The sequence below is a fragment of the Tursiops truncatus genome, chromosome 4 (genome assembly GCF_011762595.2).
Source record: "Tursiops truncatus isolate mTurTru1 chromosome 4, mTurTru1.mat.Y, whole genome shotgun sequence".
Lineage (NCBI taxonomy): Eukaryota > Metazoa > Chordata > Mammalia > Artiodactyla > Delphinidae > Tursiops > Tursiops truncatus.
In genome coordinates this window covers 47,916,545-47,942,017 of record NC_047037.1, presented here as the reverse complement: position 1 = coordinate 47,942,017, position 25,473 = coordinate 47,916,545, and the positions used below count along the sequence as shown (strand labels likewise).

Genomic DNA, 25,473 nt, shown 5'->3' with positions numbered 1-25,473 from the left:
AGAGACACACTACATAAGAGAAACAAAGGTAAAGATGACAGCAGATTCTGCATCAGAAACAATGCAGTACAAAACAGTGTACTGAATGAAAAAAAATTATCAACCTATAATTATTTACCCAGCAAAATTATCTTTCAAAAACAAAGATGACCTCAGGAATTCCCTGGCAGTCCAGTGGTTAGAACTCCATGCTCTCATTGCCCTGGGCCTGATTTCAATCCCCGGTTGGGGAACTAAGATCCCACAAGCCATGCCGTGTGGTCAAAAAAAACCAAAACCAAAACCAAACCAAAAAAAAAAAAAGCAAAAAAACAAAGGTGACCTAGAGGCAAATTCATAGAGACAGAAAGGCAAATTCATAGAGAGAGAAAGTGTAAGTGAGGTCACGAGGAGCTGGAGGAGTGGGAATGGAGCTGGAGGAGCTGGAGGAGGGGAGTTATTGTTTGATGGGTATAGAGTTTTTGTTTGAGATGATAAAAAGTAGTGAGGATGGTTGCATGACATTCTGAATGTGCTTAAATGTCACTGAATTGTACACTTTAAAAAAGTTAAAATGGGGACTTCCCTGGTGGCGCAGTGGATAAGATTCTGCACTCCCAATGCAGGGGGCCTGGGTTTGATCCCTTGTTGGGGAACCAGATCCCGCATGCATGCCACAACTAAGAGTTCGCATGCTGCAACTAAGAAGCCCACGTGCCACAACTAAGGAGCCCGCAAGCCATAACTAAGGAGCCCATGAGCCACAACTATGGAGCCTGCCTGCCGCAACTAAGACTGCACACAGCAAATAAATAAATATTTTTTTTAAAAAAAAGGTTAAAATGGTAAAATTTTGTGTTATGTATGGTTTATGACAATTTTTTTAAAAAAGAATTTTAAAAAAGGAATATACTAGTTCTCCATCTACATAAGGCCCAGTAAAAAAAAAAAAAAAAAAAAGAAATGGGAAGTTTCAAAATATGTGCTGAATAATGCCACTGATATAAATTTAAAAGCACATAAAGGGAATTCCCTAGCAGTCCAGTGGTTAGGACTCAGTGCTTTCACTGCAGTGGGCCCAGGGTTCAATCCCTGGTCAGGGAACTAAAATCCCTCAACCCACATAGCATGGCCAAAAACCTAAAATAAAATAAATAAAAGCACATAAAAACACTATACTTTGTCATGTATACATATAAAAAGTGACAGATTAGTGGTTGCTTAGGGGTTGAGGGATAGGAGTGCGAAGACAGTTTAGACTATAAACTTATTCTATGGTAGTAGTTGGCTCTTACAGAGGGAAGGAAGACAATGCAATTGGAGACGGGGTTGCCAACAAGAAGGACAGAACTTCGCAGAGACCAGAGCATGTTTGACAGCATGTCTGAGAGCCCTGGTGCCCTGCTGGACTCCTATGGTCTCTCTTGCTTCACCTCTCAACAAATCCCCACCTCACCACTGCAAGGCGTTTCTCCCAGGTGGGCCCCAGTCTGATCCTTTTGCATTTCAGGCATCACCACAGCCTGATCTATAAATGGTAGCAGCCAGAATTTACTAGGTAGAATGTCTGGGGCATGGTGCTGGGGCAGAGGCCAGAGCTAAGAGAAGTGCTTGGGGACTTCTTAAAGTTAGCTATCTTCTCGTGGGGTCCTCTACCCGCTGGGAGTACAGGAAGACTTTCCAGGGACTACCAGGCATAGTTTTTTAAAGGTATCCATTTTCTCAACTTCCATATAAACTCCTTTCTAAAAACCATCTGCCTGGGAACATGCCTGGAGTGCAGTACCCCATCTCACCTCCTCAAATTTTTCTTTTCCTGTTTCACTAAAAAAAAAAAAGCATATATACCTACCATATGATCCAGCCATTCCACCTCTAAGTATTTACCCAAGACAAAAGGAAATATATATTGATACAAAGACTTGTATGCGATTGCCACAGCACCTTTATTTATAATAGCCCCAAACTAGAAACAAAATCAATGTCCATCAACAGATGAACAGATAAACAAATTGTGGTACATCCACATGATGGAATACCACTCAGCAAAAAAAAAAAAAAAAAAAAAAAAAAAAAGAACTACTGATACACACAAAACATGTATCAATAATTATGCTGAGTGAAAGAAGCCAGACCAAAAACGCAAACTAACCTATAGGGACAGAAAGCAGATCAGTAGTTGCCTGGAATAGAGGAGCAGGAGTGAGGAATTGCAAAGCAGACGGAAACATTAAGGGGTAATAGATATGTTCTCTACCTTGCTTGTGGTGATGGTTTCCTGGGTGTCAAACTTCATCAAATAGTATACTTACAATATGCACAGTTTATTGTATGTTAATTATACCTCAGTAAAGCTATTTTTAGAGGAGAAGTAAAGATACGGAAAAGCTAAAACAATTCATTACCAGCAAACCTCCACTACAGAAATGTTAAAGGAAGTTCTCCAAGCAGAAGGAAAATACCAGTTACAAAACAAGATCTGCTCAGAGGTACTCGGATTTTCTTTCTTATTGATGTTGATTTTCATTTTTGAATTTTCAGGTTTGGAGCCACAACACTGCTATCTAAATAACTGAAGTTACACTGAATATACATTCAGTCCAAAAGTTTTCACTCACTGTTTTTTCTGACACGATTACCGCTATCAGTGCATAGTGCTGGGGATTAAAAAAAAGTATGAAGAATGATTTACTATTTTAGTTCTTAACATACCAGCTAAAATTACACCAGACTGAAGATGTTTGGAAAACATCACATCAGAGAAATATGTTTCTTGCCATCCTAAGTATGGTTTTGTTGCATCTTGGCACTCTATGTTTCCCCCCATGATCAAATCAGATTTATAATGCAAGTCAGGAAGAAGCTTAACCTCCCAGAATCCAGAAACACTCCATGCTCTTTATGTCAAAGAAAGTTTATACTCATTTGAAATTTCCATGAAACTCACCTGCTAGAGTCAACAGGACATGAATTAAAGTACTATAGCCAAATAATACCCTCTCCCACTCTGCAAGTCACCTACATTTTCAACTGTTTCCCTCACATAGTCCTTTACAGGGTGTAAAAAAAAAAGGAATTCACAAATGCTATTGGTAAAAGTATAACAAGGGGTACAATATTTTTGGAGGTCTATTTGGTACCACCTATCAACAAGGACACATTCCATTGCAGGGAATTTGCAAATAATATAGTACAAGTGTCCCCAAAATACATGCACAAAGATATTCCCTGCACCAGTATTTTTGACAAACTGCAAACTATCCAAATATCTATCAAAAGGGGATTAATTAAATAAGTTATGGTACAACATTGTTATATAATATTACATAGCCTTTAAGAGGAATGAGATAAATCTACATGCACTGATATGGGGAATATCCTGGCGGTCCAGTGGTTAGGACTCCGCGCTCTCACTGCTGAGGGCCTGGGTTCAATCCCTGGTCGGGGAACTAAGATCCCACAAGCCACATGGCGTGGCCAAAAAAAAAAAAAAACAAAAAACCACGGATATGACAAGCTATCTACAAGATGGTAAGGGAAAAAACAGGTTAAATAACAGCTTGTATAATATTAGTCTATTTTTAAGACAGAAAAAAATTGTTACCCTATCCCTTCTAGTTGTATATTCACAGAAAGAGATACCATAAATTCGTTCATAGCAGCTATTTCTGGGGGTCTGAAGATCTCCAGAGACACTTTTTCCTTCAAAAAAATCAATATTTTTGTTAAAAAGCATGCATTATTCTCAAGAAAAACTTTAACAAGAAACAAAATACCCAAAGGCTAGTGACAGAAATTACTAGTGTCTAGTAAAAGAGAAGCGACACAGTTAAATTTAAACCGGGTATTCAGACCCTGAATAAATTAGAATTTATAGAATTAGAAATTTAGAAAATACTCAATATTAGATGTAATATTTTTAAAGCACATCCTTAAGGAAAAACAATCACTCTTATATAGGGAACTAAAAACTCACATTTATCATGCCCTGCCCCACACTCTCACTGCATATGAGAACCAGCATATGATTGTTACAAAACACTATTCATTCTAAAATGTTTAGTTAGATTAAGCAAACCAGTTTTTCCACATGCACATCAAAACAAATCAGTAAAACTAGTTTTGAACACAAAGAAGAATGGTTGTCATAAATCTGTGTAAAGAAATGAAGTATGACCTTTATTTGCTCTGATATAAAATCCCACAATTAAATGTTTAGCTTCTAGAACAATGTTTCTCATAAACCAGAGAAATCAAATTATAGTCCTGTCTTCCACTGATCCTAGAGAAAATTTCTTCTCCATGTAAGCATGCTCCAATGCCTACATGGCTAAAAATAAAGATGAAAAATTACAACTGAAAAATAATTGCAAGGAACTCAAAAATAATTACTACTGGCTCTGTAAGCCTAAAATTAAGAAAAGACTGGTATCACAATTCACCATTGTAAAAAGGATCACATGGGAATCAACAGACCTTAATGAAAAGTTTAACCTTTACTTGAATGAGGCAAAGGCTACAGTTTTATAGTTTCCCCAGAAAATTAGGACACTTAATAGCTATTTAGAGAGAAAGAACTATGAGTTACACCTTTTTCACTTCACAGTTATGCCCGTTAATTGTGTGGTATTTCTGAACAATTTTATCAACTGTATCATGATCATCAAAAGCTACAAAAGCAAATCCTCTTTTCTCCACTCTGCCTGTCTTCCATGGTTGAAAGACCAACTTCTATGGTTTCAATCCTGCCATACTTTTCAAAGTAGTCTCTCATATTCTTCTGTATCTTCTTTAATACCACCAACAAAAAGTTTCTTCACTTTCGGAAGGGCAGCAGGCTTTACAGAATCCTCTCTAGAAACAGCTCTCTTTGGTTCCACCAAACACCCATCAACCTCGGTGGTCCGGCACTCACTGCTACATCCACCTCTTCAACGCTAGAGTAGGTCACAAAACCAGAGGTCCTGGGAAGTTTTGTTTGGCGGTCTCTCATCACTGCACAATCCGTAAGTGTGCCCCATTTCTCAAAATGTTCTCTTAAACTGTAATCTGTAGTTTCCACGTTCAGACCTCCAATAAACAGTTTTCTCAACAGCGCTGGTTCCTTTGGATCATGGCCCTCCTCCTGGTGGCAGCAGGCTGGGAGTGACCTGGTGGTGGGTTTACCTCCATTTTGAGACCAGACTCACCTCTTCCAACTCCAGTTCAATATGGGACCGCCAGAACGAGGCCTCCCCATACTTTCAATTTAGTGAATTACTGCTCTTCCCCACACACCATGTTCTTCATACCTCTGTGCCTTTTTATATATTATTCTTTCTTTCTGGTTCTCCCCTCACCTACTCCACTTCAAAAACTTTTACTCTGTTATACGGTTAGTTCAAACTTTGCAAATATTTCAGGCATATGCGGATGCTCCTCTTTCTTTTGTATTCTGAGGCCCCTATGCATTTAGGTTCAACTGTCACATTTGTTCTTCACATGTCCATCTCCCTGTGGAGTTTGAGGATAGAAAGTATCTATCCTCAACACACACATATTCAATAAATGTTTTCTGAATCAAGTTTTTGCCACCACCTTTGAAGTAATGGTTGTCACAATCACTTTTACACTTTTTCTAAAACATTTTCTTTAAAGATATTTGCTGTAAAGTACTGTCAAATTATTGAAAGTAATCTCTTAAAATATAAGGCAACATATATTCAAAATTAAACTAAAATGTAACACTATTTAATGAGATGTTTACCTTATTGCTGGAAAAAAGTCACATTAATTTCACTATATTTAAGAGTAAAAAGGGCAAAACAAAGTTGTACTCTTTGATACTCAAATACCTGAAGGAAAATAAGAATGGCATCAAATTTCTAATATACCTTTCCCTCCTTAAGTTAATTAGGACTTTTATTACATTTTAAAAATAGGGCTTCCCTGGTGGCACAGTGGTGGAGAATCCGCCTGCCAATGCAGGGGGCACAGGTTCGAGCCCTAGTCCGGGAAGGTCCCACATGCCATGGAGCAACCTGTGCCACAACTACTGAGCCTGCACTCTAGAGCCTGCGAGCCACAACTACTGAGCCCACATACCAGAACTACTGAAGCCCGCATGCCTAGAGCCTGTGCTCTGCAACGAGAGAAGCCACTGCAATGAGAAGCCTGCGCACCACAACAAAGGGTAGCCCCCGCTCACCTCAACTAGAGAAAGCCTGAGTGCAGCAACAAAGACCCAATGCAGCCAAAAATAAATTAATTAATTAATTAAAAAAAAAGACAAAATGGTACCTTAAATCAAAAGCTTTTGACAAATTCAACACCCATTTATGATAAAAGCCCTCCAGAAAGTGGGCACGGAGGGAACCTACCTCAACATAATAAAGGCCATATATGACAAACCCACAGGAAACATCATTCACAATAGTGAAAAACTGAAAGTGTTTCCTCTAAGATCAGGAACAAGACAAGGATATCCACTCTTGCCACTATTATTCAACATAGTTTTGGAAGTCCTAGCCACGGCAATCAGAGGAGAAAAAGAAATAAAAGGAATCCAAACTGGAAAAGAAGTAAAACTGTCACTGCTTGCAGATGACATGATACTATACATAGAGAATCCTAAAGATGCCACCAGAAAACTACTAGAGCTAATCAATGAATTTGGTAAAGTTGCATGACATAAAATTAATGCACAGAAATCTCTTGCATTCCTATACACTAACAATGAAAGATCAGAAAGAGAAATTAAGGAAACAATCCCATTCACCATTGCAACAAAAAGAGTAAAATGCCTAGGCATAAACCTACCTAAGGAGGTAAAAGACTTGTACTCAGAAAACTATAAGACACTGATGAAAGAAATCAAAGATGACACAAACTGATGGAGAGATATACCATGTTCTTGGATTGGAAGAATCAACATTGTGAAAATGACTATACTACCCAAAGAAATCTACAGATTCAATGCAATCCCTAGCGGCATTTTTTTACAGACATAGAACAAAAAATCTTAAAATTTGTATGAAGACACAAAAGACCCCAAATACCCAATGTAATCTTGAGGGAAAAAAACAGAGCTGGAGGAATCAGACTCCCTGACTTCAGACTATACTACAAAGCTACAGTAATCAAGACAATATGGTACTGGCACAAAAACAGAAATATAGATCAATGGAACAGAATAGAAAACCCAGAAATAAACCCATGCACTTATGGTCAACTAATCTATGACAAAGAAGGCAAGGATATGCAATGGAGAAAAGACAGCCTCTTCAATAAGTGGTGTTGGGAACACTGGGCAGCTACATCTAAAAGAATGAAATTAGAACACTCCCTAACAGCATACACTAAAATGAACTCAAATAGTTTAAAGACCTAAATGTAAGACCAGACACTATAAAACTCTTAGAGGAAAACATAGGAAGAACACTCTTTGACATAAATCACAGCAAGATCTTTTTTGACCCACCTCCTAGAGTAATGGAAATAAAAACAAAAATAAACAAATGGGACCTAATGAAACTTAAAAGCTTTGCACAGCAAAGGAAACTATAAACAAGATGACAAGACAACTCTCAGAATGGGAGAAAATATTTGCAAATGAATCAATGGACAATGGATTAATCTCCAAAATATATATACAGCTCATGCAGCTCAATATTAAAAAAGCAAGCAACCCAATCCAAAAAGGGCAGAAGACCTAAATAGACATTTCTCCAAAGAAGACATGCAGATGGCCAAGAGGCACATGAAAAGCTGCTCAACATCACTAATTATTAGAGAAGTGCAGATAAAAATTACAATGAGGTATCACCTCACACCAGTTAGAATGGGCATCCTCAGAAAATCTACAAACAACAAAAGCTGGAGAGGATGTGGAGAAAAAGGAATCCTCTTGCACTTTTGGTGGGAATGTAAATTGATACAGCCACTATGGAGAACAGTATGGAGGGTCCTTAAAAAACTAAAAATAGAGTTACCATATGACCCAGCAATCCCACTACTGGGCATATACTCAGAAAAAAACATAATTCAAGAAGATACATGTACCACAATGTTCATTGCAGCACTATTTACAATAGCCAGGTCATGGAAGCAACCTAAATGCCCATCAACAGACGAATGGATAAAGAAGATGTGGTACATATATACAATGGAATATTACTCAGCCATAAAACGGAATGAAATTGGGTCATTTGTAGAAACGTGGATGGACCTAGAGACTGTCATACAGAGTGAAGTAAGTCAGAAAGAGAAAAACAAATATCGTATATTAACGCATATATGTGGAATCTAGAAAAAATGGTACAGATGAACTGGTTTGCAGGGCAGAAATAGAGACACAGATGTAGAGAACAAACATATGGACACCAAGAGGGGAAAGCAGGTTGGGGGGGATGAAATGGGAGACTGGGATTGATATATATACACTAATATGTATAAAATAGATAACTAATAAAAAATATCAAATAGAAGGAGAGCAAAATAAAAAAAGTGCACAGTCTGCTTCCCTTAAGCACTACCAGTATACTTTGCATTTAAGTTGCTTACGTGCAGTCTTCAGCAATAGATTCTAAAACCTAAAAATTTTTTTTTTTTTTTTTTTTTTTTTTGCGGTACGCGGGACTCTCACTGTTGTGACCTCTCCCGGTGTGGAGCACAGGCTCCGGATGCGCAGGCTCAGCGGCCATGGCTCACGGGCCCAGCCGCTCAGCGGCATGTGGGATCTTCCCGGACCAGGGCACGAACCCGTGTCCCCTGCATCGGCAGGCGGACTCTCAACCACTGCGCCACCAGGGAAGCCCAAAGCTACAAAATTTTGATTGGTTGAAATTAAATATAGCTTTATTGTTTAAAAAAATTACAAAATGGTATCTTAAATCAAATGCTCACACAGACAGCCGTCTCTTTATTCACTCACCTTCTTCATCTATCCATTTCATGGTGAAGAGCTGTTCGGTGTCAAAAGAACACATGTCTCGAACCTCATTACAAAGGCCCTCAAAGGAGATTGAAGGTTCAAAATGTGTTATCATGATATCCCTGAAAAAGAAAAGGAGTTTTAAGTTAGACAATGACTAAGACTAATAATGCTCTACATATTACTGAATGCCTGACCATTTGATGGACTTCAGTTATTTTGTGTGCACGAGCCTGTGCAGCTTCCAGTAAACTATCTCTGTAAAAAATAAAATACCAACATTGAATAATGCTTAAAGATTAAAATAGTGATTTTGTGAGAAACCTTAATTCAATCTCCCCTCCTCATTCAGGGAGCCCACCCTAACTGCTCTAACAGATAGTAGTTCCACTTTTGCTTTAATGTTAGTTATCAGAAGCTCACTCTTTTGTGAGGCATTCCACTCCACAAACAGCTCTATTACTGACAAACTCTTCATTATACTTAACTGAAATCTCTTTCAATCTCTAGTCCTAGATCTCCCCTCCCCCAAAAGTTTACCTTCATCCAAGAGATGGCCCTTCAAAAATTTGACAAAGCTCTGTTATGTCCTCTTCCTCAGCCCTGACTTCCATGGATTAATCACCCAGATTAACAACTCATTTGCCAAAATTCGTTTTAAAATAGGATTCATATTTTAAGGTAGACACCAAAAAAAATGAAGGAATCGACATAAACATGTGTTTATTTTTATATTACTGTTGGATAAGTCATAGTACTTAAATAAATCCACCTAGCAGCTATTCACAACGAGACTTAAAAACATAACAAAATGTTTTAGAACAGAAGCCTGGGTTTTCCTCCAGGGACCCATAAGAAGGCTCCCTGTGATCTAATCTCCATGTCGTAGCCAGCCACAGTCATCCTTTCAAAGGTAAGTCAAACAGACCGAATGACTCTTAATTTAACACACATATAGTGACCTCTGTCATAAGGGTTTTACAAAATTAATGTAGTTCATGTCTTTCCTTTGTTTTAAACTCTCCAAATGTCTTTCCCCAAAGTAAAGGGAAATCCAAAGTCTCTAGCAGGGTCTACAAGGCCCTGTGTGAATGGCCCTAGCTGCCCCTCTGACCTACCTCTTCTATCACTGGACAGATAAACCGATGTTTATAGTCTACCATCTACCCCAGCTTGATTAAACTAGGAATTTTGTTCATTATATTCCTAGTGGCCAACACGGTGTCTAGCACAGAATGGGTATTCAATAAATATTTGTTGAAGAAAGGAAGGAAATGACACTGTGTTAGGGACTGTGCAAGCACACATGTGTAGTTGGAACGCAGAACACAGAGTAAGAAATAAGGTATTAAAAATTTTAGACATGTGCAAAAAAGTTAAAACTGCAGTCTTTAGGGGCTTTAAGCAGAAAGCCACACATAGAAACTAAATGGCCTTTTCTTGATAATCATTCTCTTTCTAAGCATCTCATGGTTTTCTACCCCTGCCTCTAGGAACCCTCTTGCCTTAGCTTTCATAACAGTCTGCTTCCCTGGCTCCCTTTCTACTATTCTGAACACTTATTAAGTCTCCTCTATCTCCAATCACAAGACATTCTTCACAACCTCTCTCATTCATTGTCTCTCTCTTTCTGAAACCTAATTCACATTCAATGTTTTAACTATTATCTCTATGTAAGGGTCTCCTAAATCTGTAATTCCAACTCTCTCTGTGGTATTTAAGACTCTTGATAAGCTTGTTCCAAGCTTGTTCCAATTTCTATTCTCAACGTGATCGCACCATTCCCGATACAAACTCTTTATTACAGACATCTGTTTACTCAAACCACCACACATAAGACCTTGATGATCTAAGTTTTAATCCTGATCTGTCCTCAGTTTAAGGAGGGAGGTGGGGATCTTTCTTTAACATCAACCTTCTTTCTTCAACATCAACTTTTTTCTTCAATATCAACTTCCATTAAAACTTTTTCAACCACATAAGCCTGATGGTCTATACTTCTAAACCTGTCCAACATGTATCTTATGTTCCAATTTTTGTTATTCAACTAATTATATACACACATCCTTAGCTAGATTATAAACAGCTGGAAGATAAAAATTCTTGACTTTTTAATATATTCACATAAGTATTTATATAATAGGGACTCAAATATTTCTTAACTGAATGTAGAAGTAGTATTTTCCAGGAGAAACCCAACTTCTAAAAAGTGCACTCTTGACAAGGAAATATCACTGTTTATGTTTCCTTAGCCTATAAACATGTGCAGAATATTTAGCATGTTTCAGATGTTTGAACAAACATCTTATATGATCTTCATAATAACTGTCAAACTAGACCTACTAATCCTGTTTTACAGATTTAAAAAGCTTAGCACAGGGGAATATTTGCCGGAGTCTCACAGTTAGAAAACAGAATGCAAATTCAAATCCACATCTCCTAATGACACTCGTGGTGGATGCTGTGATCTGACCTGCCGGCTCTCCACCCCACCTCCAGAATCCCCCATTAGCAATGGAGCATTTGTCATCCCAGCTACCGGGAGTGCTACCGGTAGACATCCCCAGTCTTCAGCCTCCTTCAGAGATGTGACTGCTCGCCTATAGTCAAATCCCCTTCCTGGTCAGCCCACAACCAACAGCCAATTCAATATGGGGGTATAAAGGTCCCAGACGTGACTCAGGAAAGCTCTGAAGTGTCAACTCATCTTCAGAACTCCCTGGAGGGTCAACTAAGACTTCTGTAGGGACTTCAGGGCATCTTGATTTTTTCCTACCTAAGCTTGCTTCTCCCCTTCTCTTCCATAGCTGTCAACCCCAAAAGCACTCCTGAAAAGCCACCTGCATGCTAATCTGCAACACCACCTCCCACAGCAGCATCCACCCAACCCACAGCTATCATTAGATGTTATTTTGTGACAAAAGCATAATGGATACAGTCAGTCAATTTCACTTTTAAGAGTTTGGCTAGGGACTTCCCTGGTGGTGCAGTGGATAAGAATCCGCCTACCAATGCAGGGGACACAGGTTCGATCCTTGGTCCGGGAAGATCCTACGTGCCACGGAGCAACTGAGCCCATGCGCCACAGCTACTGAGCCCGTGAGCCACAACTACTGAAGCCCGCTAGCCACAACTACTGAAGCCCACGTGCCTAGAACCCAGGCTCCGCAAAAAGAGAAGCCACCACAACAAAGGATAGCCCCTGCTCGCCACAACTAGAGAAAGCCCGTGCACAGCAACAAAGACCCAATGCAGACAAAAAATAAAAATAAATAAATTTAAAAAAAAAAGTTTGGCTAATAAAAACTGTAACCCTTGTTTCCGAGATTAAATGGGTCTACTTTAGTGTATGAAGCTAGTTAATTGTTTTTTATTCTTCAGAGAAAATACGTTGCCAGCATATATAAATTATACATATTTTACAGTCTGTCTCCCCCAACTAAACATGCGAGCAGGCATTTTGTTTTGCTCACTGCTGCATCACCAATATCTGAAGCAGCGTCTGGCTCAGAATGGATGTTCAATTAATATATGTTGAGTGAACGGAGGTGTCATATGTTGGTCTCTAAAAAAAGCATGAGGAAATGTAAAATAAAAGGCATTCCAGGGCTTCCCTGGTGGCGCAGCGGTTGAGAGTCCGCCTGCCGATGCAGGGAACACGGGTTCGTGACCCGGTCTGGGAAGATCCCACATGCCGCGGAGCGGCTGGGCCCATGAGCCATGGCCGCTGAGCCTGCGCGTCCAGAGCCTGTGCTCCGCAATGGGAGCAGCCACAGCAGTGAGAGGCCCGCGTACCATGAAAAAAAAAAAAAAAAAAAGCATTCCACAATGGATGAGTGACATATACGAGGCAGCCATAGTATAATGGTTAAGACCATGAGAGCTAAAGCCAGTATGCTTGGGTTTGAATCCAGGTTCTATCACTTACCAGCTGTATAACCTTAGGTGATTTATTTAACTTCTCTGTTGGTTCAATTTCCTCATCTATAAAATGAGAATAATATTATCTCCTATGATATTATAAGGATTTAATGGATTAAGTGAATTCATGTTTAAAATACTTATAATAGTACCTAGCATATAGCATACTCTAAATGTGTTCAATAAATTTTAAAACATTATTAATTCATATAACACTTTAAATAGAAGTGCACCCTTATTAGATAAAAATAATCCAACCTTCTAAAAAATACACAGAAAAACAAAACAAAAGAAAACAAAAATAGATGCTTCTGGTTTAAAATGGTGGAGGGAACAAACATCTATAATCTTTCATCCTAAGGGCCTAATGAAATGACAGAAAACTGAAATGACAAGTTTATCAAAGTCTTAGAACACGAAAACGGCAGCAGCAGCAGACCAAAAAGTATGAGAAAATCCTAGATGATTGAAAACAGATGGGATAAAATTTATGGAGAAAACATACCAGCCCCCAAAACTAAAGTTAACAGGAACCCTTAAAAGAAGTTTTACTGACACAAGATTACTTTTCCTTCTCTAAGCATCTAAACACACTTCTTGGCTTTTCAAGTGCATCACACTTACATAAAAATTCATTATAAATGCTTTTTAAAATTACTTAAAAAAAAAATAGGAGTTAAAGAACAGAATAATGTTATAAACCTTTACAATATAAAAATTACCAAGAAAAATCAAGATGTAGAGAAAGCAAAAGGAAGTGTAAATTCAAAAATGTCTCTTTCTTAGTGGAGAGTCAATATATTTACAACTAATAATTAAATGTAAAAGCAGGGGACAAGAAAAAAACAAATAACTTGAAACTTAAAAACAGTCAAAGGACTTGAACAGACACTTCTCCAAAGAGGATATACAAATGGCCAACAAGCTTAGCAAAAAGATGTTCAGGGAAATGCAAGAGGGAAGAGATATGGGGATAGATGTATATGTATAACTGATTCACTTTGTTGTAAAGCAGAAACTAACACACCATTGTCAAGCAATTATACTCCAATAAAGATGTTAAAAAAAAAAAGATGTTTATCATCAATAATTATTAGAGAAATGTAAATCAAAACTATAATGATACAGCAGAAATTAACACAACATTGTAAATGAACTATACGCCAATAAGAGAAAAACATAATGAAAGGTCACCTTACATCCATTAGGATGGCTACTATGAAAAAAACAGAACGAGTATAATCGAAGACGTGGAGAAATTAGCACCTTGTGCTCTGTTGGTGGGAATGAAAAATGGTGCAGCAGCTATAGAAAACAGTATGGATGCTCCTCAAAAAAATTAAAAATAGTATTTCCATATGATCCAGCAATTCCACTTCTGGGTACATATATCCAAAAGAACTGAAAACAGGGAATCCAAAAGATATTTGTACATCCACATTCATAGCAGCATTATTCACAATAGCCAAAAGGTGGAGGCAACCCAAGTGTCCACTGACGGATGAATACATAAACTAAATGTGATATATAAATACAAAGAAATATTACTCAGCATTAAAGAGAAAGGAAGTTCTGACACATGCTACAATATGAATGAAGCTTGAAGACGTTATGTTAAATGAAATAAGCCAGCCACAAAAAGACAAACACTGTATGACTCCATTTATATGAAGTATCTAGAGTAGTCAAATTCATAGAAACAGACAACAGAAGAGTAGTTGCCAGGGGTTGGGGGTTGGAGAAGAATGGGAGAGTTGTTAGTATGTAGTTTCAGTTTTGCAAAATGAAAAAGTTCTGGAGATTGGTCACATAACAATGTGAATATAATTAACACTGCTCAACTGTACACTTAAAAATGGTTAAGATGGTCAATTAAAATTTTTTTACCACAATTATAAATAAAAAAGAAAAGCGGGAGGAGGTATATTATTTAAGTTATAAATGTAACCACAAGAAAAACTAAAAATAGTCAGGAGAGGAGGCAATGAAGAAGTGCTAAATTCCTCATCTTCCATATTGATCAACAGATATAATAAAAGAAAGCAGAATTTTAATAGTAGTTAACTCTAGGTGGTGGAACAGGGGATTAAGGAGAGACTAGAGATGGAAAGAAGATGTACTTTGTATTGGGTTGGCCAAAAAGTTCATTTGGGTTTTTAAGATGTTAGGGAAAAACCTGAACGACCTTTTTGGCCAAACCAATACTTAGACCTTTCTGAACGGCATAGAATATTATTATTTTTTCTACCATGTAAAGGTATGATTTTATGATAATTATAAATAAGATATAAAACAAATTTAAATGACTGTTATAAATTTTAAAAATTGTTTTAATTTTTTTTTAAGTTTTTTTTGATGTGGATCATTTTTAAAGTCTTTGTTGAATTTGTTACAATATTGCTTCTGGTTTCTTTTTTTTTTTTTTTTAAATTTATTTTTGGCTGTGTTGGGTCTTCGATGTTGGGGGCAGGCTATCCTTAGTTGCAGCAAGTGGGGGCTACTCTTTGTCGTGGTGTGTGGGCTTCTCACTGAGGTGGCTTCTCTTGTTGCGGACCACAGGCTCTAGGCATGCGGGCTTCAGTAGTTGTGGCACACGGGCTCAGTAGTTGTGGCTCACGGGCTCTAGAGAGCAGGCTCAGTAGTTGTGGTGCACAGGCTTAGTTGCTCCACGGCATGTGCGATCTTCCTGGACCAGGGCTCGAACCCGTGTCCCCTGCATTGGCAGGAGGATTCTTAACCACTGCACCACCAGGGAAGTCCTTGCTTCTGTTTTATGTTTTGGTTTTTTGGCTGCGAGGCATGTGGGATGTTAGCTCCCTGACCAGGGATCGAACCCACACCCCCTGCAATGGAAGGCAAAGTCTTAACCACTGGACCACCAGGGAAGTCCCTGTTTTAATTATTTTTAAAATTTATATTTTAAACAGTATATTTTAATAGTATATATAGTATATATTTAAATATATTTTAAATATATTTTAAAATAGCTCCTTCTTCTAGTGACATTAAAAGGGAACTTGCTGGGGCTTCCCTGGTGGCGCAGTGGTTGAGAATCTGCCTGCCAATGCAGGGGACATGGGTTCGAGCCCTGGTCTGGGAAGATCCCACATGCCGCGGAGCAACTGGGCCTGTGAGCCACAACTACTGAGCCTGCGCATCTGGAGCCTGTGCTCCGCAACAAGAGAGGCCACAACAGTGGGAGGCCCGCGCACCGCGATGAAGAGTAGCCCCCGCTTGCCACAACTAGAGAAAGCCCTCGCACAGAAATGAAGACCCAGCACGGCCAAAAATAAATACATAAATTAATTATTTTTAGAAAAGGGAACCTGCTTACCTTAAAGCAATTTTTCTTTCAAAATATCCTCAAGGTTACTAGTATGAGGGGGTGAGGATTCAGAGAGTATATTTTAGAATTAAATCAGAAGAGAAGAAAAGGCTCCCACTGAATTTCCCTGGCAAAGAACAAGCGTGACATTATCTTTTTTGAATGCAAGGAGAAAAAGTTAGTATGATCAGATGTCATCAAAATAAGACTTCCTTATTAAGGTCCACACGTAGTTAAAATTAACAAATACGTAAGCACATCTCCAAACAATAGGGAATTTTCAGAAACCTTATTTTTCAAGAGCTGTAAAATATTTATCAGAAAATACAAATTTTTTTTTTTTTTTTTTGCAGTACGCGGGCCTCTCACTGCTGTGGCCTCTCCCGTTGCGGAGCACAGGCTCCGGACGCGCAGGCTCAGCAGCCATGGCTCATGGGGCCCAGCCGCTCCGTGACATGTGGGATCTTCCCGGACCAGGGCACGAACCCGTGTCCCCTGCATCGGCAGGCGGACTCTCAACCACTGCGCCACCAGGGAAGCCCAGAAAATACAAATATTTTTAAAACATGTGTAATCCTTTAAAAGTAATAAGTACATACATCCTAAAGGGACTCAATGAAGGAGTCATGATTTACCAACTGCCACTCCTTAAGTTCCAGGAACTAAAACATTTAAGGGAGTTTCTTATAAATAACTCTCCAAGTAATTGGAAAGCACCATGTTCATATACCCCACAATCACCAAATCCTTATTATAGTACCAAAGCTAAAAGTAAGCTGCAAAATAAAGATATTACTTCTAAAGGTACAAAACAAATCATGCATGGAAGATTCTTATTTTTCCTGGTTTTAACTTCAGTGTTGGCATAAATTAGCTTACCACTGGACTTCAACAGAATACAGTCTGCTTCACCACAAAGATGCCCAAAATGGCAAATTCAGATATAGTTTTAGCTGAATTTAAAAAAAAAAAAGCATTTTTGCTTCAGCGGTCAAACAGTTTTAAGCATTCATTATGTTCCTATGTTCTAAAATATAGAAACTAAAGTTTTTCCTTAGGACTAATTGCTTTTAAAAATAAACCTGAAAAAGAACCATATTCAGTCCTTCTGCTTTCTCAACATAAGCTTCTCTCCTAAATTAAATATAGTACAATCAGAGAAAAAAAAGTTTTGTAGGCAGGATTATCCATGGATGGTAAAATTACTGGGTCAAAGGTTTTAAGGAAATATTCATAACCCCCTCAAATTAATTGTTAATTATAAGAAAACCATAATGAAACTTCCATTTTTAAAAATTAAGGAGATAGAAAATTGACTTGAAAAGAATAACTGTGAAATATGAATTTGACAATAAAGAAAAAAAGTAATCTTAAAAACCCCATCAATACAGTAAAAGGGTAAAGGGAAATTTCTCTGAAGGGTAAGACTCAGCTTTGTATTATGCTTTACTAAGCCTCGAAGTTATCATCCATAAAATGGAGATAATGATATCTACCTCTCAATATTGTTTAAAAAAAAGTTAGCATTTTTTGCCAATTGTATTTGCAAAAATTTTAAAGACCAATAACATGCAATGGGAGCATAAGGAAAATGCTTCATTTGTACACTTGCTGGGAATGTCAATTGATACATTTTTGGAAGATAATATCAAGTTTTAAAGCAGGCATATCTTTGACCATGTTTGCAAGAATACATATTAACTATAAGGATGTTCCTTCAACATGATTTGACAAAGCGATTTAACGAAAGTTCATCAATCAGAAAAAAAGATTAAATGAACTGTGGTATAACAATACTATGGAACACTATGTACCAATTATAATGAAAGAGGTGGATTGCTCTATCTGTATGTATCTACCTATTTATCTGTCTATCCTGACATGGAAAAATGACCATGAATGAAAAAACTCAAGTTAAAGAAACATGTATAGAAATATGAACCCATTTATTGGAAAAATAAAAGGGTGTGTCTGTATGTATACACACACCTACACTTACAGATATATTGATATGATGTAGAATATCCCCAACTGTTAACAATGGCTATCCCTATGAAGAGGGGGTGAGAGCCTACTTTATATATCTCTGTATTTTTAAAATTTAGCTTTAGTGCCTTATCTTTGTGATCTGTATTTGGCCATTGGTGGCATTTTTGTTCCTATCATCATTCTCAGCCATACTCCTACATAGGTTAGCTGTCATGCAGAGTGCTGGGGACACAGAGCAGGCACACAAAAAACGGTTGGTCAGTTAATTCTGGACATTTCCCCCTGGATGCTCCCAAAGCACCCTGAGTTCAAAATTTGATTACTTGTTCCAGGTAATTAATTACCCTCTCTAATAAATCTCTTTCTTTTCTATTCCCTAGTCTCTCCAAATGAGAAATCCATGTCTGACTCAGACCCTCTCTTTTCTCCACAGGCAATCATTCTCTAATTCATATTGACTCTACCCCCTAAAATTGCCATTGAATCCATATCCTCTTTTCCAACTCCTCAGAATCTCTCACTTGGACTACTTCCAAAGCCTCCAGATTAGTCTCATCCATTGCTAATTCGTCTACTATACTGGTTCCAAGAGTGATCTTTCTAAAATAAAAATCTAAACCGTGCATCCCTCTTACTTAAAACCTTCACCAACAAGAAAAAGTCTGAAGCCCAAAGTATGATATTCGAGAGTCTTCATGATCTAGTGCTTGTGAACCTTCTTATTAGCTCACTTCTCATCAGTGTCCACTTCACACTTTATGTCCTAATGAGGAATGACTATGGGACTAACGACTAAACTGATCTTAATTCTCCAAACGTATCATGCAGCTGTGCAATGCCTGGAATGACCTCCCACCCAACATCATAATCCACCAGGCAAACCTACTTATCCTTTAAAAGCATCAAACATTTCATCCTCTTGGAGGGCTTCCCTCACCCCAAACTTCTCCCCAGTAGCCATCCTAGCACGTACCTTACATACACACACACAGACACACAGACACACACACACACACACACACACATCCCTTTATTAACTTTTTAAAGTCTTTCCTCCCACAAGTCTCTTGGTTCCTCAAGGGCAGAGCCTTGTATTATTGACTCTACATCCTCTGTGCCCACCCCAGTACCATGTGCCTGGCTTATAGTAGTTGTTCAACAATATTTATTAAACTGAGTTTAAACACACTTTGGTAAAACGTGAAATCCTAAACAAGACTGGAGTGTTTTAATTAGGCTCATTTCAACCATAAAGAAAACAAACACTCAAGTTACTTTAATAAGAGGTTTGGGAGCTGTATTAGAAAGCTATCCAGGAAATTATTCTCTGTAGAGAGCTGCTTTTTTCTCCTCTGTTTCCTCAGCCCTTCAGTTTGCACACGGGTGACCCCGGCCTCACCAGCCTCTCCCGTAACTCTTCAGCTTCAGTCCTCACTGCTAACAAGCAATTTATCTCCACATTATCTAATCCAAATTTCTGAGACAGTTGTTTTGGTTTTGGCACCAGGCCACCATGTCCCTTCTTTCTCTCTGGTGAAGCTACGGATCTGCTGCCCTATGGTTAGGTGACATGCCAGAAGCTGCATGACCAATGACTCACATTCCCCCAACTTTCAACTTAATATATCATTTTTATTTCCTTAGAACCATTGCTAAAGTATATCACTAAAATTATTTTGCAATACTTTTAAAAACAAGTCTTGCCAAGACTTGTTCACAGTGAGAAAAATCCTGCATACTTCGTCACTAAACCAGCTATACTTTCCAAATACGCAAGGAGTTCATCCCTTTTTATTTGTAGATGTTCACAGAAAGAATCCTCTGGATTCATAACTGCTCAACAGCACTGGTTTAAAAAGCTTTTTTACAAGCTCTTTGCAAAATTTCTCTTACATTTATAACGTAAAGAAACGAGTAATTCAGACATTTCCTTGTTAAATTTTACCCTGTAATATCAAGTAACTTTATAGAACGATAGCACACACAATGGCAATCTACCACTAACCCACAAAACCTGTTTCTCCTCCTCCAAGCTAACACCACAAGGTAATGATTGAAGGAAGGCAGGCCACTCATTGACAAGCTCCTGTGGTGAGGAAAGAGGAGTACAGGCCAGGAGACAGGCACTCTTAGGTGGCCTCCAATAAAATCAGATTCTCAGTGCTATTAATCTCCTGAATAAAAATTAGAAAAAGGCTAATTAAATATCTGCTATATCTAGGGAGACATCACAGTTGCACTAAGAACAAATTAAACAGTATGAGAACACTAAACACATCATTGAAAGGAGACGGCAATTCATTCACTAAAATATTCTGTCTATTCTGAGATTTCAATATTCACTGGAAAGAAATATTGTTAGAAGGAGATGGGGGAAAATCGATAATGGCCGTTCAGATGATCTGAAGGAAAAGAAACTTTTTCAAATGCAGATTGTCCTTACATTTCTTGATAGTAAGGGAAGAATTTTCTACTTTAAAATCAGGCAGGTGTTCTACTTAGCCAACCCGTTTATTAACTATCCTCATTGGTGACTCATTTTACTTCCATTTGTAGTAATGGGCAGCTGACTAAGTAATAGCATAACCATCAGTTTAGACTATTGTTAATAAACATATAATCTTAACAGATCTAATTTCAGAGGACAGAAATTGGTACAATTTAGAGTGCTGATGTTGTCTTTAAATGAGGCTTGGAATGAAGGCACTATTAGAAAGTTTTCATTGAATAAAAGCACTAAAGGGCAAGGGGTTGATTCATTACTTAGCAAAATTCATAGGTTTTTAAAAACAAGCAAAGAAAATGTTAACTTGAATGTCTTGGAGACGTTTTAGTCAAACAGTAAAAGGGTTATAAGTCCTTATGCTCTTTTATTTATTTTTTTAAATTTATTTATTTTTTAAAGGGAACTTTTTATTTATTTTATTTATTTATGTTTGGCTGCATTGGGTCTTCGTTGCTGCGCATGGGCTTTCTCTAGTTGCCACGAGCGGGGGCTACTCTTCGTTGCGGTGCGCGGGCTTCTCATTGCAGTGGCTTCTCTTGCTGTGGAGCACAGGCTCTAGGCGTGCAGGCTTCAGTAGTTGTGGCATGCAGGCTCAGTAGTTGTGGCACGCGGGCTCAGTAGTTGTGGCTCACAGGCTCTAGAGCGCAGACTCAGTAGTTGTGGTGCACGGGCTTAGTTGCTCCGCGGCATGTGGGATCTTCCCGGACCAGGGCTGGAACCCGTGTCCCCTGCATTGGCAGGCGGATTCTTAACCACTGCGCCACCAGGGAAGCCGTCCTTATCCTCTTTAAAAAAAAAAATAATTGGAGCAATAAACCAAGAAAATATTATATGATACCTACATTCTAAAGACTTTGATTTCTTTCCAAAAGAGAAGCTTACAATGATTTTAATTTACTAACTAGGCCTATTTACACTTGTCAAACTAATAAAAATAGGAAAAAAGGAAGAAGCACTAGTTTCTTTGTGTTTCATAGTTGGAATCATTGGAAACTACCTGAAATGAATAAGTCAAAAATTTATATTATTTAAAGTCAGAAAGATAAACCGGAGAACTAAAAATTATACTGTAACAATCAAAACTTGAGAGGTATCAGGGAGCGAGGAAGAAAAATGTAGTGTGCATCCAATTTCGCATCTTCAGAGGAAGGAATCAATAGATACCATGTAAAGTTGATAAATCACGAAACGGAAGTATAACTTTTAAAGTAATAAAGGCAACCTCCAGAAGAACAAGAAATAAACTATCAATAGTAATTACCTCTGAAGGTTGGGAGGACTGAATGGGGAACACTTTTTATTTTATACTTCTGAACAATTTGCACTTTCCTACCATGTGCGTGTATTTATTTTTTAACCTCGTTTTTTAAACTGTCAATAATCAGACACTATTTAAAAAAAAGAAAATGTACTATATTTCATTCTCTGTACCTAACAACTCACAGACCGTCAACTATAAAATGGAACACATTCTAAAGCTAAATATCTCATCTGTCAAATTAAAGGTAAGGTAAAGGAAGCAAAGCTTTTTTTTTCCACAGTGCAAAGTGCGTAGCTATTGTTTGAAAATCAAGACTTCCCTGATCAATTTAAGCAAAAACACTGTTACTGTCCAAAATAACTCCTCTAAACTACTACTAAATACAGTCAAGCTAATGAACAGAGAGAGGTCAGAGGCTTCACGGCAGCAAACAAACTAGAAGTCCTTACATCAAATCAGTAAGACATTTAGGGGCTTATATTTTCTTTGAAATCAAAACAAGAGAGGCATTTTGAAAGTTTGCTATCTTCACTGATCCTCTAAGGAATGTAAAAGTATGTACTGCAGTTTCAAACCTCCTAGTGCTTGAGTTTTTTAAAGCAATTTACTTCTGCTTGAACAAGCAGTAAGACAGGCCACAGCGGTCGGGTGTTCTGTTAACCCTTAGTTTCAAACCTTTATGCTCACACTAACAGTTCAACTTTCTAATGCTCCCAAATATAGTTATCTCTAAGAAATTTCAAACCACGGTCATACTACGGAATATGATTTAATACACTGATTTTAGGACTGGATCATTTCTGGTAACCACAATAGTTATAACTTAGGTAATAATATGAGTAAAGATCACAGATTTTAAAACTGTGCCTATGCTCATCCTCTTCTTGCAATATCTCACCCTATCGGACAGTCCTTGAAGCAACACTGACAAAGAAGCGTTCACAAATTTTAATTTACACATATACAACCTAATCTTGGCGAGACATAAGTACCTAATGCATATCCCTGAAAACGCATCAACTTTACTCAAATAGTAACTCCTATGTCTAATATACTGGCAGCCTGACCACAGTCCAGGTACACGTCGCGAACTCTTCTATGTGATAAAGACAAACCTGACTTAGAGAACCAGAGGCTTTAGGCCTGCTGGTAATCAAAAGGGTCAACAAACTGAAGCAATCCTGTCTTTTAAACCCATGGTAAACTTAGTTAACTAAGGCATCACTCAGAATCAACTCTCAACCCCTAATACATCCAGACTTAAAGACGTAAAGCTCTTGTAAATCTCTTGGTAGACGAGTCTCTCGGACCCACCAGGTGGACCTACTTACTCCAAGGCTCCTCCCTCGGACCCTGCTCAGGACCCTCAGCCGCGCGATTCAAGGGCGCCCTGCGCCACACCTTGGGGGTGCCGCAATCCAGTGCCCCGTGCTCCTCCCCCGACCACTCGGTCACCCATCCCGAGTCCCCCGACTTGCCCGCCCAGCCCATCCCTTCCACATCTCCAGCCCCGCACCCGCCCCCCCCTCCAGGCCAAGTCCAGCTGGCCTCTCCCCTTCCCTCTCACCCCCACCCCCACCCCACACACTCACCCGCGGTAGTAGGCTTTCACCCGGACCTGGTGAGAATGGTCCCCGCTGCCGCCGCCGCCTGCGATCGAGTGAGACATGGTACTGCTGTCTCTCTGGGTCGGCATCTCCTTCCTCCCCCGCCTCAACGCTGGAGGCCGAGGGGCGCAGCGGGCGCCGTAGGGGACTCCGAGGCCCGAGTTTCTCCCGGAGCCGCGGCTGCCCGCTCGCCTACCTGTCCTCCACGCCCGCGGCGCGGGCCCAGAGGTCGCCTCGCCGGGGCAGCCGGAACCCGCACGGCTCCCCCCACCGCCAGCGGCAGACACTGCCTCTGCTGCAGCCGGGGCCCAGCACGCCTCCCACCTCCGCCCCTCCCACCTCACACGCTCCAAAGGCCCACATTCCGGGGGAGGGCGGGTGCAACCATCGATCCAACTCAAGATGCCCGGCTGAACCATTCTTACGGGGGCAAGGAAAAGGGGAGAGAGGAGGGGGGGATGCTGAACATCACAAAAAACTTGCCGGCAGGGGGCCTTTCATGGGCTGTAACTGAGAGAATGTGACGACTGAGGTACCTATAGTTCTGTAAAAAGCCCCTCCCTACAAGGAAAATGGTGGGGGACAAATTCTGCGGCATCTCACCCCAGTTTCCTGTCTTGGTCGCGTCCGCGGCCAGACGGCTAGGGACTCGGAGTAGATTTGCCGGGCGGGTTTCTGGGACTTGGAGTCCCCATGGGATTCTGGGACTTGAGGTTCTTTACGTGTAGAGCGTCCCGCCTTCTCGCTGACCGTCTGTCTTCAGCTCGTGCCCCGGGACCCGTCGGCGGGAAGTCCTGAATCCACCGTGGGCACCTGAGGACACTGGAAATGATTGGGGTTCCTCACAATCTAGACTTTGTTCTCTGGTGAATTCTTCCAATTGCATAAATCATCTCAATCATACAGTACCTTTTCTGGAAAGAAGAATTTGGTTACTGCCCAGCATAGCCTCTTTTATGAAAAGAATTTAGTGTAATATATGTAACAAATATAATAATGAATGTAATAAAGGAAGAAACTCAACTGGAAGGTATGATGGAAGATTGACTTTTCTTCCTTCGCTGCCCTTGTAGATTGCCATTGCATGGAACAGGAGCACAATGAATATTTAGCCAATCAGTCAACCCATCCAACTATCCATGCATTGGCATTTTTTAACATCGTTAAAACATTGTTAACATCGACTGTTTTCCATAGTGGCTGTGCCGATTTACATTCCCATCCTAATTTCATTTTTTATTATTCATTGCTGGTGTATAGAATAAAATGATTTTGTATATATCTTGAATCCTACAAGCTTGCTGAACTCATTAGTTCTAATAGTGTCTCGGTGGATTCCTTAGAATTTCCTGTGTGCAAGATTATGCCATTTTAGAATACAGATTGATTTACATCTTCCTTTCCAATCTCGATGTCTTTTATTTTTCTTGCCTGATTGCATTAGATAGAACTTCTAGTATTACGTTGAATAAAGAGAAGTATGTTAACATTCTTGTATTGTTCTCAGTCTTATGTGGATAGTTTTCAGTCTTTCACCATTAAATGTGATTATTGCTTTAGTTTTTTTGTAGATGCCCTTTATCAGGTTGAGGAAGTTCCATTCTATTCCTAGTTTGTTGCCTATTTTTATTATGTAGGGTGTTGGGTTTTGTTTAGTGCCTTTTCTGTGTCTATTGAGATTATCATGTGGTTTTGTGCTTTATTCTATTGGTGTGATATGTTACATTAACTTTTTTTTTTTTTTTGCGGTACGCGGGCCTCTCACTGCTGTGGCCTCTCCCGTTGCGGAGCACAGGCTCCGGACGCGCAGGCTCAGCGGCCATGGCTCACGGGACCCAGCCGCTCCGCGGCATGTGAGATCTTCCCGGATTGGGGCACGAACCCGCAGTCCCCTGCATCGGCAGGCGGACTCTCAACCACTGCGCCACCAGGGAAGCCCTGTTACATTAACTTTTAGATGTAAGCCAGTCTTGC

General features: G+C 39.3%; 1 protein-coding gene across 6 annotated transcripts in view; it reads right to left on the bottom strand.

The window, feature by feature from the left end:
- PRKCI (protein kinase C iota) overlaps window positions 1-23,823 on the bottom strand; it is a 79,886-nt gene extending 56,063 nt beyond the window's left edge. The window contains exons 1-3 of one of the 6 annotated variants that reach the window (XM_019946092.3): window positions 23,485-23,617; window positions 12,819-12,874; window positions 8,891-9,012 (exon numbers count right to left, since the gene is read on the bottom strand). In XM_019946092.3, coding sequence (XP_019801651.1) covers window positions 8,891-9,005 — 115 coding nt within the window. In that variant the 5' untranslated portion in view covers window positions 9,006-9,012; window positions 12,819-12,874; window positions 23,485-23,617. Of the gene's footprint in view, window positions 1-8,890; window positions 9,013-12,818; window positions 12,875-23,484 lie in introns of those variants that run through there. The other 5 variants (XM_019946091.3, XM_019946090.3, XM_019946089.3 and 2 more) reach the window with 5 other exon arrangements.
- Window positions 23,824-25,473: the final 1,650 nt, after the last annotated feature.